Genomic DNA, 12,860 nt, shown 5'->3' with positions numbered 1-12,860 from the left:
AAGAGCAAAGTGCATCACAGAAACAGAGGGGAAGGAAAAGTATAAGAGGTCAAGTCTTTCTGTGGTTCAATCTCATCATATGAGCAGGAAAACAGCTCATGGCTCACCATAAAAAGACAGAAGGTATGGAGAAGAAAAATAAATGCAGAAGCATCATGAAGACTAAGTGTTGAACTGTTATGAATATAAATCCACTTATTCCCACTGACTATCACTATTGGTTATGTAAGATAAGGCTGAGGTGAGTTATAATCCAGCAATAACTAGAAGATTCAGAAAAATAAATTGCAACTTTAATATTTCATGTGAACATGCCCTTCATCATGGTGATATAACAGTTCCGAGTCTGATTTTTGGGTGACATGTTCTTCTCTGGATCTGGGTTGCATTCTCTCCAGCCTCTAGTCCTGCTTATGTATGATCCTGTGGAAAGTGGGGAAATGGGTGGGAGGCATTTTACCTGTAGCATCGGTCTGTCAGTGGTGTAATCACCAAACGCAGGGAATTGCCAAGGTATTCATAGCCATATCTGGCTTCAGTAGTAATCATTCGGACCATCACTTCACCATCTTCCCAGTAATATCTTAGCTGAGAAATCCACTGGAAATCATTCAGATCTGAAATCTGGTCTTCAGCCAGTTTTGCAACTACATCACGTGCTGTAGAATCAAAGATACGTCATCAAACACATTCTATATATGAGGTCAAAGAAGAATCCGAAAGCAACCAAAGGACATTGGGTGCAAAGTTGTGAGTCAAAATGCACAAGGCAACAAGTAAAACAAGCCAAATTAATGACAGATAGAGGAAAATGAAGAGAACCCAAGCCCAATTCTCATATATGAATGCTAAACTGTATTCAGATTCTCCAAGTCACTTCTGGTGCGAGGGAATCAGCCGTCTACGAAAACATTGCCCAGAGAGTTTCATCTATGCTGATGATTATTTTCTTGTTGTGCAATTAAATCCTACCTCATCCCCGGAGCCCCTCCCTGATATTTTACATTGCCCTATCTCCTAGTGTTTTAAAATTTTAATCCTTGAATTTGGCCCTGCCCATGGTGATCATTTTTAATGTCGTAATGTTTTGATTTTATATTGTTGTGACACTTATATACACTTATATACATTGGTTTTGTAGTTTAGGCTATTTTATTTTTTGATTTTCTGCTGTCTTTTGTGTTATATTGTATATATTGTATTGATGGGCATGGCCTCGTGTAAGCTGCCCCGAGTCCCCCTGGGGAGATGGTAGCGGGGTATAAATAAAGTATTATTATTATTATTATTATTATTATTATTATTATTATGCCAGAAAGCTTTGAGATGGTTGAACAGAAGCTCTGCGAAGATCTAGGTGCTCTTCCTGCCTATTACAGGAAAAACCAGCTGAATCCTAATCAATCTAAAATGCAAGCATGTGCTTTTCACCTTAAGAACAGACAAGCATCTCGAGGTCTGAGGTTTATCAGGGAAGGAATCCCACTGGAGCATTGCAGCACACCCAAATACCTGGGAGTTACTATGGGCACACAGAAAACTGGGCAACTTGGAAGGCGCTGAACAGACTGCGCTCTGGCACCATGAGATGCAGAGCCAATCTTAAGAAATGGGGCTACAAAGTGGAACCCACAACATGTGAGTGTAGAGAAGAGCAAACCACTGACTACCTGCTGCAATGCAACCTGAGCCCTGCAACATGCACAATGGAGGACCTCCTTGCGGCAACACCAGAGGCACTCCAAGTGGCCAGATACTGGTCAAAGGACATTTAATCCACTACCAAGCTTGCAAACTTTGTGTTTTGTCTGTTTGTTTGTTTTCTTAAAATGTAATACAAATGTCTGGTTGCTCCTGACACGATAAATAAAACTATAGACCGTGCTCTGGACCGTGCTCTGGCATACAAGAATCACTGCTTAAATATCAAGTGAAAAGTGGGAGCGAGAAATAATATCATAAGAAAGGATCAGAACCAGAAACAGTGAAGACATCTGCCCTTGTGAAATACATTTCACCACATTAAAACAGTAGATGTGGCTCTTAATGAGACATGCCGCATTATCACAGGATGTCTACGCCCACACCACTGGAGAAATTATACTGTTTCGCTGGTTTTATACCACCTGACATCAGTCAGGAAGTAGCAGTCAGCAATGAAAGGACCAAAGCATTGACATCTCTGGCCCATCCTCTGTTCAGATATCAGCCAAATTACCAATGCCTTAAATCAAGAAATAGCTTCCTAAGATGTACAGAGATAATCAGAATAACACCACAGCAAGCGAGAGTCCAAAAGTGGCAGGCTAAAACCCGGAACCTCAATCAGTGGTTGAGACCGGATGAGAAACTCCCCCCTGGGCACACAGAGGGCTGAGCAACCTGGAAGGCGCTGAACAGGCTGCACTCTGGCACCATGAGATACAGAGCCAATCTTAAGGAAAGGGGCCACAAAGTAGAGTCCACAACATGCACGTGTGGAGAAGAGCAAACCACATACCACTTACTACAATGCAGTCTGAGCCCTGCCACATGCACAATGGAGGACCTTCTTATGGCCACACAAGAGCCACTCCAAGTGGCCAGCTTCAGATCAAGGAAAACTAGTAGAATGCCAATTTTTAACTTTGTGTGTGGTTTTTAAATATATTATGACTCTACCTCCAATTTGCTTCTGACACAATAAATAAATAAATAAATTCAGATTCTCCAATGATGTCAACAGACAGGCTGAACAGGTGATGAGGCTCAAAGCAGTTTCAGAAACATTACAGATAGGTAGGGCCTCCACCTTTGAATACTCATTCCACCTCACATCTTAATCCATGCCTTATCCCATAACCTCAACACAGTGTCAACTCCTTATTTCATCATACAATGCCTCTCCTGCTGGTGTTGATTCCTCACCAGCCTTTCCTTCTATTTACCATGGACATCGATGACTGTGAGGGCTCCCAGGGTCAACCGGGCTCCGCCTGACAGCTTTCCTCTCACTAGTTCAACAATTTCTGCAATTTGCTTGTTGCTTTTCTTCAAAAATACCTGTAGTAAAAATAGAAGGGAGGAATTGGCAAAGGGGAGGGATTGTTGAAGGCTTTCATGGCCAAAATTGCTGGTTGTTGTAGGTTTTTTTGGGCTATATGGCCATGTTCTAGAGGCATTTTCTCCTGACGTTTCGCCTGCATCTATATTTATATGCCTTTCCCAAGCAATGAATTATGAAAGAAATTGTTCACTTGGCAGCTCACAGGCATATAAATCCAAATATCTTGTTAATTTGTATGCTGTGGTTGGGTTATCCACTCCCATATGGTATATTCATCAGGAAACCCATGTTTGTAATTCTGTGCTTCATTGTTTAGGAAAGCAGCTAACTACTAGCATCAAGCTCTGTTAAATGTACTGGAATTCATATTAAATATAATTTATTCCCTTGGGGGCTGCAGTGGTGCAATGGGTTAAACCACTAAGCTGCAAAACTTGCTGATCAGAAGGCTAGCAGTTTGAATCCATGAACAGGGTGAGCTCCTGTTGTTAGCCCCAGGTTCTGCCAACCTAGCAACTTGAAAACAGGGTGAGCTCCCATTGTTAGCCCCAGCTTCTGCCAACCTATCAGCTTGAAAACATGCAAATATGAGTAGATTTGCTTTGGTGGGAAGGTAACTGTGCTCCATGCAGTTATGCTGGCCATATGACCTAGGAGGTGACTACGGACAACGCCGGCTCTTCGGCTTAGAAATGGAGATGATCTCCAACCTCCAGCGTTGGACATGACTGGACTTAATGTCAAGGGGAAACCTTTACCTTTGCTATCATTTATTCCCATATACACATTATAACAGTAAATAATATAGTTTAGTTTTATTCATTTTTTTAAAGTCTTACAGGTAAGGTTCTTTCTTGTATGGCTTCTGACACTTCTTTTGTCCAGAAGATTGATGACACACAGATAACAATTTGTCCTGGCCATTGCAATACCCATTGATTTCGAGGAACCTTTGAACAAATAAACAAATATCAACAAAAAAATCCAAAATACAAGTATAGTATATGCCTGGGACACTATTCCTAGCCCAACACACAACAGATGTGTTGCCACTTTGCCCCATATTCAAAATATGATTGAAAAACATGTTTCTCAAGCATCAGGATGTCTCAGCAATGAGAATTCTAGGGAATCTCCACAATGAAGTACTTAATGTATGAACATTGCATGTGGATTTATCTGCACAGAAAACAAACTGTGTTCTCTGTTAATAGCCAGACTAATAGACATATTGGATAGAGGATTTTAAAAGATATATTCCATAATAGTAAATTAGCCTAGATATAAGTATTGTGGACTGGATACATGTCTCTGCATTTAAAAGACTGACTCAACTGGCATAAAACAGTTTTTTAGAAGGCAATTTGCACTTCTATCAATCAGAGGAAACCCAAGAAGCTGGTGAATAATACAGGGCAGCATGCCTCTATTATAGTCAACAAATGGTAAGGCAAAGCAATAGTTATATCAGGGGCGGCTCAACCCATTACGCAAAGTTAGCATTTGCAGTATAGTTGATTTTGCCCAGGGGCACTCTTGAGGCGCTCTTGGGGGAAAATAGACCTTGACATATGCAAGTTGTAGTTACTGGGATGTATAGTTCACCTACAATCAAAGAGCATTCTGAACTCCACCAATGATGGAATTGAACCAAATATAGCACACAGAACTCCCACGACAAACAGAAAATATATATCAGTGATTGATTTGGGGGGGGGGGGGAATACTGTTTGCTTACCATTGAAAATTACCTAGGGCTGTTTCTGAGTTATATACATCTTAAACATATGTCTACACGTGGGCCGGGCTTTAACACAGCAATAAAACACCTGCTGCAGTAAATTTTGCCAACCAAAAGGTTGACAGTTTGAAACCTAGTCAGGGTGAGCTCCTGGCCTTCAGCCCAACTTCTGCCTATCTAGCAGATTCGAAAACAGCAGTATGAGTAGATATATAGGTACCACTTAAGCGGGGAGGTATTCAAGACACCCATAAGGAAATGCCAGAAAAATGCCTGCAATTCAATCAAAGAAGAAGTTTACAAACAAAGCTCTTTGGCAGGGAAAATAGAGCAACAGCACCCCCCACTCCACCGTTGCCAGAACTGAGCACAAGTCTCCAAGATGCCGAAGATAGGAAAGCCTATATATACCTCTATCTATGTACAATTGTCTGTCTTGTCAGTATATAACAGCATTGAATGTTCGCCATATATGTATTCTGTGATCTGCTCTGAGTCCCCTTTGGGGTGAGAAGGGCAGAATATAAATACTGTAAATAAATAAAAGAGGTGTGTATACACAATATTGGGAAACAAAACAAGCCATGCAGGGAAGGAACAAAGGAAATAATGAAAAGGATTGAAAGACATTGCAGAAATGACTTACTAAAACATGTTTAAAATTGAATACAATTTTAAATATGGTGAATAATTATTATTCACCATATTTATGGTTGGAAGATTTTAAAAGATATGTATAATGGTGAATAAGAATCACAAGCATATTGAAAGCGGGACTGTCAGGAGTGGCATGTTTAAAAGCCAAAGTACTTATATAAATAAGATTCCTAGCTGTTGTTTTCCCTCTCCAAAAATGCATTGCTTAATATACAAGTATGCACAGTTCTAAACTGGGCAATTTAAAATGAATGTATTTGCATTCCAACCACATTAATCGGATTGAGTTCATGAGTCCAAGACTTCACTAGATCATTACAAGGTATCTCTGTGTACGTTTTGTTACCTCATCGTATCCTTCAATGCCCTTTGATATGACATGTCTAATGCTGCTCAACATCATTTCTTCTACTTGTGACAGCCATTTCTCAACCATGCCCTAAAAAGTGAAAATGAGCAATTATTGGGACCTTGGAAACATACAGTGGCCGAAGAATGTTCAGAGTAAGAAAAGAAACATCTTGGCATTGTAAGAAAACCATAAAGATTTGTCTTCTATTCCCCATACGCTGTAAATGTATTGAACCTATTGCCTTTACATGTTATATGCCATTTCCTCTGCTGCTTTTCACTTTCTCGTCAAAAAATAAAATAGAATCATCAATCAAACTTCAGGAGCGTTTCCTCAAAAGCCTATTTGAAGTTCTACTGACTTCCCTTGACTGGAAAATTCCTTTCTGTGTCTTCCCCTTTCCTCCTACTCCAAACTACCTGCCAGGTTACTGCACTCTGTGCACAAAGCTTTACTTTACCTTGACAAGAGCAAAGCTGCACCAGAAAAACAGAGGGGAGGAAAAAGCATAAGAGGTCAAGTCTTTCTGTGGTTCTTCCCTCAGTCCCCTTGGGGAGATAGGGCAGAATATAAATAAAGTATTATTATTATTATTTGAAACACAACAATATTAGTCAACAGCAAACAAGATCACTATGCTGGTTGTTGTATTGGATCACATGTTGGACACTTCCCAAGTGGCTAGGACTGTGTGATGTATCAGCAAATAATGTGTGCAGATCCAAGGATTTAAAGATCGAACTGCAAAGACTCTGGCACAAGCCAGTCGAGGTGGTCCCAGTGGTGATCAGCACACTGGGTACAGTGCCTAAAGACCTTGGCCTGCACTTAAACACAATCTGCGCTGAGAAAATTACCATCTGTCAGCTGCAAAAGGCACCCTACTGGGATCTACACAAAATATTATTATTATTATTATTATTATTATTCTACTGACACAAAAACACAGTATGTCACAGCAAACGAGATATATATGCTGGATTTCGTATACGTATATATCTCATTTGTTGTGACATACTGTGTTTTTTGTGTCAGTAAATAATAATATTAATAATAATAATAATATAAATAAAAATTAAAATAGAATCATCAATCAAACTTTTATTATTGTATTATTGTTATTATTATTACTATTATTATTACTGTGGATTATAGTAATGAGATTGTGAAGAAAAATATAGAACAATTACTTTAGCGTGAGCTGGGAAGATTTTCTTAATAAAAGGAACAACTTCTTTCTCTGAGCTGATCATGCCTGTGATCTCCAAGTCCTCTGTAAATTCTAGTTTTGCAATGCCCTCAAAGCACTTCTTCAAGTGTGGCTGGACGCGGAGAGGATCCTTGGTTTCAGACAGAATCTCCAGCAACTCATCATTAGAAAGGAAGAAGAATCTGTTAAAAAGTACATACATTAATGTTTAATTCTGAATAGCCGGCACATGGCTATTTTGTGTCAAAAGCATTGCATAAATAAGTATAAAACTGATAAAGGAAGCACAAGCGGCTGAATAATTTTATTATTTATTTATTTATTTATTTATATGAATATAAATGTCATAAATAAATAAATAAATAAATAAATTTAGACCAATAACAGGCAACAGCAACTGCATTGTCTGTGGTTTAAAACAGTTCTTCCTCTGTGCATGAGGCAGGGCACTGTGGGCAAGCATACAGATGCTGAGTTGTTTGATCTGCTCCACAATCACACAAGGTGGAGGATTCTTCTAGGTTGTGCCATTTTGCCAGGTTGTCTTTTGATCTGCCCACTCAGCTTCTGAGTCTGTTCAGGGACTTCCAAGTTGCTGGGGGAAAGTTAAGAGGAGTAGTGGTTCTCATGAAACTTTTCCTTGATTTGAGTGTACTGGGATGAGGCTGATAGTCATGCAGTGGGTAGCTTTCACAGTGTTCAACCTTATTTCTCTCACAGTTAGCAAACTCCCATCGCACAAGGCGGGGGGGGGGCAATGCCAGCTAGCTAGCTTATAGAGTCTATCAACAGCTGTATATTCACCTGCTTTGCATGGGCAGACTTGTGCCAAACAGGCCAGGCATACTCAGCAGTTGAGTAAGACAAGGCACAAGGAGTAAGATGAACTCATCACAGCAAATGAATGAGAAATTGAGCAAATTGAGCATCTCTTATCCAAAATTCCAACAACCTGGGCTGAGATAATGACACCTTTGCTTTCTGATGGTTCAACATGTACAACATTTTTTAAAATGATGTGAAATTAACTTCAGGCCATATTTTTGAGGAGTCTATGAAATTGAAATAAAATCTGTGTTTAGACATGGGTCCCTCCTCAAGGATATCTATATCTATATTATGTGTAAACAAATGTTTCAAAATCAAAAGAAAATCTAAACGTTGCTGATTCTAAGCATTTTCAGTAAGGGAGGCTGAGTCTATATCTTCATAAAGGATACTTACACATATACCAGGCATGGGCAAACTTGGGCCCTCCAGGTGTTTTGCACTTCAACTCCCACAATTCCTAACAGTCTCAGGCCCCTTCCTTTCCTCCTCAGCCACTTAAGTTTAAGCAGCTGAGGGTGGGAAAGGAAAGGGCCTGAGGATGTTAGGAATTGTGGGAGTTGAAGTCCAAAACACTTGGAGGGCTCAAGTTTACCCATGTCTGGTATAGATAGACAGAGCTTAGAAATAGGAGGTGGCCTTTGGTCACACCCAGAAGGTCTCTTTTTATGTTCTTCTGTAAAGCTGGTCAGTTCTTTTAACATCTGTAGACAATTCCCCATGCAGTAGACCAGTGGTTCTCAAGCTGTGGGTCCCCAGATGTTTTGGCCTTCAATTCCCAGAAATCATAACAGCAGGTAAATTGGTTGGGATTTCTGGTAGTTGTAGACCAAAATACCTGGGGACCCACAGCTTGAGAACCACTGCACTAAACTGTACTGTATGCATCCTGTGGCTTAACAAGTCACTATTTAAAATTGATTTTAATTTACACAAACTGAGACTTGTCGAAGAGCCTACCTTGGAAAAAATAATCTTTTCTTTTCCAAGTATGTATTCAGGCCCTTCTGGATATCTTCCAAAAGAAGATTTGCTTCCTGAAGTCTCTCCAACATTTTCGGCTGTTCAGTTGCAATCAGGACTCTGGTGTCTTTCACCTGTTATTTTGGAAATTAACCAATAGTACTGATAAAATGCAATTTCAGTATTGCTCTGCAGAACATGTTCAACAGGGATTGGCAAACTAAAAGACGCTTTAAAGAAGGTTCAAACTTTGTGAAGGTAGTACTCCTGCTAGTATTGAATTAAATAAGAATGAAATAGAAATACTTACTGCTTGCACCATGATGTCTTTCCAATAAGTATCCACTATCCCAAACTTCCTCCCCTCCTCTGGCATCTGAGCAATGATGTCCTCCGAACTGAAGATGGGCTCCAGGTAAAGCCACGTTGCCTGGCATTTCAACCAGTTGTCTAAAATCTCTTGCATCGTGACAAGTTTGTCTTCCCACCTCTGTGGAGAGAGTATTCCAAATACAAGCCTCCAGGAAAAACCAATTTCGAATTCCCACTCAGAGACTAAAGGCACAGTTAAAAGGAATGGGTTTTCTCTTCCCCCCACCCCCAAACTGTCGCACAAGAACATTTACAAAACTGCACAACATGGTAACAAAAGGAAACAAACAAAAACAGGCTTGCCTTATGGAAAGACAAACTTTGACAGGTTTGTTTTGATTTTGTGCCTGTCTTTTGCTCCAAGGAATTCAACAGCTTGCAGTTTAGAAGATGCTGATAACAACAACTTTGCATCCTTTATAATGTTCATATAGGCACTGTATGTAAACATCCTAGCCAGGCTGAAAGCTCAGATGGACTGGCATATAGTCTATAAACCAGGCATAGGCAGACTTCAGCACTCCAGGTGTTTTGGACTTCAACTCCCACCATTCCTAACAGCCTCAGGCCCCTTCCTTTCCCCCTTCAGCCACTTAAGCAGCTGAGGAGGGAAAGGAAAGGGTCCGAGGCTGTTAGGAATTGTGGGAGTTGAAGTCCAAAACTTGGAGGGCCCAAGTTTGCACATACTTGCTATAAACAGTTCAATAAACTGAAGCATCAATGTCCAGTATCTTCTGGTTTTATCATTCTAGTATAACTAGAGAACCATACTGGATATGGATATTCTGAAATAAATTGTATTTATTTCAACCCATATACATGGGTTTAAAAAATCTAAATTAGAGAGAAGGACCAAACCTACAAAATGAAGTTCTGTAGGGATAAATACAAGTTACTCCACTTAGGCAGAAAAAAATGAAGTGCAACAACACAGAATGGGGGATATTGGCTTGATAGCAGTATGTGTGAAAAAAGATCTTGGGGTCTTCATGGGGAACAAGTTAAACATGAGCTAACAATGTCATGTGTCGGCAAAAAAGCCAATGGGATTTTGGCCTGCATAAATAGGAGTCTAGTGTCTAGATCAAGGAAAGTCATGCTACCCATGCTCTATTCTGCCTTGGTCAGACCACATCTGGAATCACACTGGGTCCAATTCTGGGAACCGCAATTGAAGGGAGATGTTGAGAAGCTGGAATGTGTCCAGAGGAGGGTTATTCAAAGGATCACAGGTCTGGAGAAGAAGCCCCATGAGGAGTGGTTTAAAGAGCTGGGCATGTTTAGCCTGTAGAAGAGAAGGCTGAGAGGAGACATGATGAGGACCATGTATAAATATGTGGGGGGAAGTCGTAGGGAGGATGGAGCAAGCTTGTTTTCTGCTGCCCTGGAGACTAGGACACAATGGAACCATGGCTTCAAACCACAGGAAAGGAGATTCCACCTGAACATGAGGAAGAACTTTCTAACAGTAAGAGCTGTTCAGCAGTGGAACTCTCTGCCCTGGAGTGTGGTGGAGGCTCCTTCTTTGGAGGCTTTTAAACAAAGGCTGGGTTTCCATCTGTCGAGGGTGCTTTGAATGTGAATGGGTGGTTTTTAAAAAGCAAGGCCATGGTGGTAGTATATCAACATAGCAGATTTTTAAGCCAGGCAAGTCCTGGTTCTTCTTACCCGACACTCTGTTTCTATTGGTTTGATGAATGGAGAACCGCACATGGTTTGGGTCTTGACAATGTGATCGTCAAGCAGAAGCTGGATGTCATCAATTGCTGAGAGAATACTGGTGTCCTGTAAAGAAGTCATAGCTGGTTAAGCAAAGGGATCAACACCCCATTGCTTTCCTCTTAAAACACTAGGAGTCATTTTCTTCTTTCATATTATAATCAAAGATATTAATCACAATCTCCATTCTAAAAGTGCGGACACATATGATACCATAAAATGTGTATATATAAAAGCACACAACAACAACAGTTAGCAAGCTTGGCTTGCAACAATGCAAGACCAATCTTAAAAAGGCCGAACAGTAAATGAGAATTCAGAATGATGTCTTGGATAGAAGCTCTGCACTCCACACTGAAATACTGACTGATATGTGTTTATAATATCTGAAATAAACAAAACTTCTGAAAAAAAATTAATTTAAAACTAGTGGCCACCTTTGGATCTTGTGGCATTAAATTCAATATGTTAATGAAATGTGCCAAGCGATCACGGGCTTCTTGCTTGTTATATATACATTTTGACCAAAATCCAACAATATAGTTCAATGTGTTGTTGAAGGCTTTCACGACCAGAATCACTGGATTGTTGTGAGTTTTCCGGGCTGTATGGCCACATTCCAGAAGCATTCTCTCCTGACGTTTCACCCACATCTATAGCAGGCATCCTCAGAGGTAGTGAGGTCTGTTGGAAACTAGACAAGTGGGGTTTATTTATAAATCTATGGAATGTCCAGGGTGGGAGAAAGAACTCTTGCCTATTGGAAGCAAGTGTGAATGTTGCAATTGGCCACCTTGATTAGCATTGAATAGCTAATAGCCAGGTGATAATGGTTCTAGAACATGGCCATACAGCCCGGAAAACTCACAGCAACCCAATATAGTTCAATGTCCAATGATAATTCCACTGGGATTTTTAAACATTTATAACATTATTTGTTGTTGTAATCTTCATTTCTGACTTATGGCAATCCCGAATGTCCCATGAACCTATCACGCCTTTTCCTTTTGTTCAGAGGTGAGTTGCCCTTGCCTTTCTTTGATGCAGAGAGACTGCCCAAGGCCATCCAGGTGGTTTCCATGACCAAGCAAGGATCGGGGCTCTGGTTCAAAACAGAGTTATTAAAAGAGAAATGGAAGAATGTACTTGCCGTGTCCCTGTATTTTACAAAAGTGAAGCAGATGTTAGCCCATTCCGATTTCATTTTCTCCATATTTTTCTCCAGTGAATACTCCTTGCTGGCTGCTGCTCCTATGGGCTCTAACCTAAATGTAAATTGAAAATTTTAAAAGTAAGCATAGTACATCACATCTTAAGAGTCCAAAGAAGATCAAAGAATTTCAATTTATTTATTTGATTTATTTATTTATTTACAGTATTTATATTCCACTCTTCTCACCTCGAAGGGAACTCAGGGCAGATCACAGAACATATATATGCAGCAAACATTCAATGCCATTGATACCATTACAAGACAGGCAATTGTACGTAGATAGAGGTATATATAGGCTTTTCCCCATCTTCAATATCTTGGAGGCTTATGCTCAGTTCTGGCCATGGAGGGTGCTGTCACTCCATCTCCCTGCCAAAGAGCTTTATTCATAAACTTCTTTCTTGAGCAAATCGCCAGCATTTGTCTGGCATTCTTCTACCATGCAGGTAGACACCATTCGATACCCCCAACATATGGCCATCCAACCTCATAGACATAGAAATGGGTGTCTTAATACTTCCCCACTTTTAAGCGGTACTTATTTATCTACTCACATTTTGCTTTCAAACTGCTAGGTAGGCAAAAGCTGGGCTAAAGGCCAGGAGCTCACCTTGAGCTGGGCTTTGAACTGTCAGCCTTTCGATGGACAAGATTTACTGCAGCTGGTGGTTTAACCTGCTATTCTAGGTGTCCCTGGTGGTGCAATGGGTTAAACCCTTGTGCCGGCAGGACCGCTGACTGACAGGTCAGTGGTTTGAA

General features: G+C 40.4%; 1 protein-coding gene across 2 annotated transcripts in view; it reads right to left on the bottom strand.

The window, feature by feature from the left end:
• The window catches only part of LOC132782006 (dynein axonemal heavy chain 3), a 110,356-nt gene that overhangs the window by 60,633 nt on the left and 36,863 nt on the right, over positions 1–12,860 (bottom strand). For both annotated transcript variants that reach the window (XM_067473190.1, XM_067473191.1), the window contains 9 exons: positions 12,039–12,153; positions 10,838–10,954; positions 9,108–9,287; positions 8,795–8,931; positions 6,987–7,188; positions 5,791–5,883; positions 3,886–3,996; positions 2,928–3,042; positions 461–659 (listed from right to left, as the gene is read on the bottom strand). In XM_067473190.1, coding sequence (XP_067329291.1) covers positions 461–659; positions 2,928–3,042; positions 3,886–3,996; positions 5,791–5,883; positions 6,987–7,188; positions 8,795–8,931; positions 9,108–9,287; positions 10,838–10,954; positions 12,039–12,153 — 1,269 coding nt within the window. The remainder of the gene's footprint in view (positions 1–460; positions 660–2,927; positions 3,043–3,885; positions 3,997–5,790; positions 5,884–6,986; positions 7,189–8,794; positions 8,932–9,107; positions 9,288–10,837; positions 10,955–12,038; positions 12,154–12,860) is intronic.

Source organism: Anolis sagrei, chromosome X (assembly GCF_037176765.1).
Source record: "Anolis sagrei isolate rAnoSag1 chromosome X, rAnoSag1.mat, whole genome shotgun sequence".
NCBI lineage: Eukaryota > Metazoa > Chordata > Lepidosauria > Squamata > Dactyloidae > Anolis > Anolis sagrei.
Note: the sequence above shows the minus strand (reverse complement) of the source record. Positions and strands in the feature narration are given on the sequence as shown.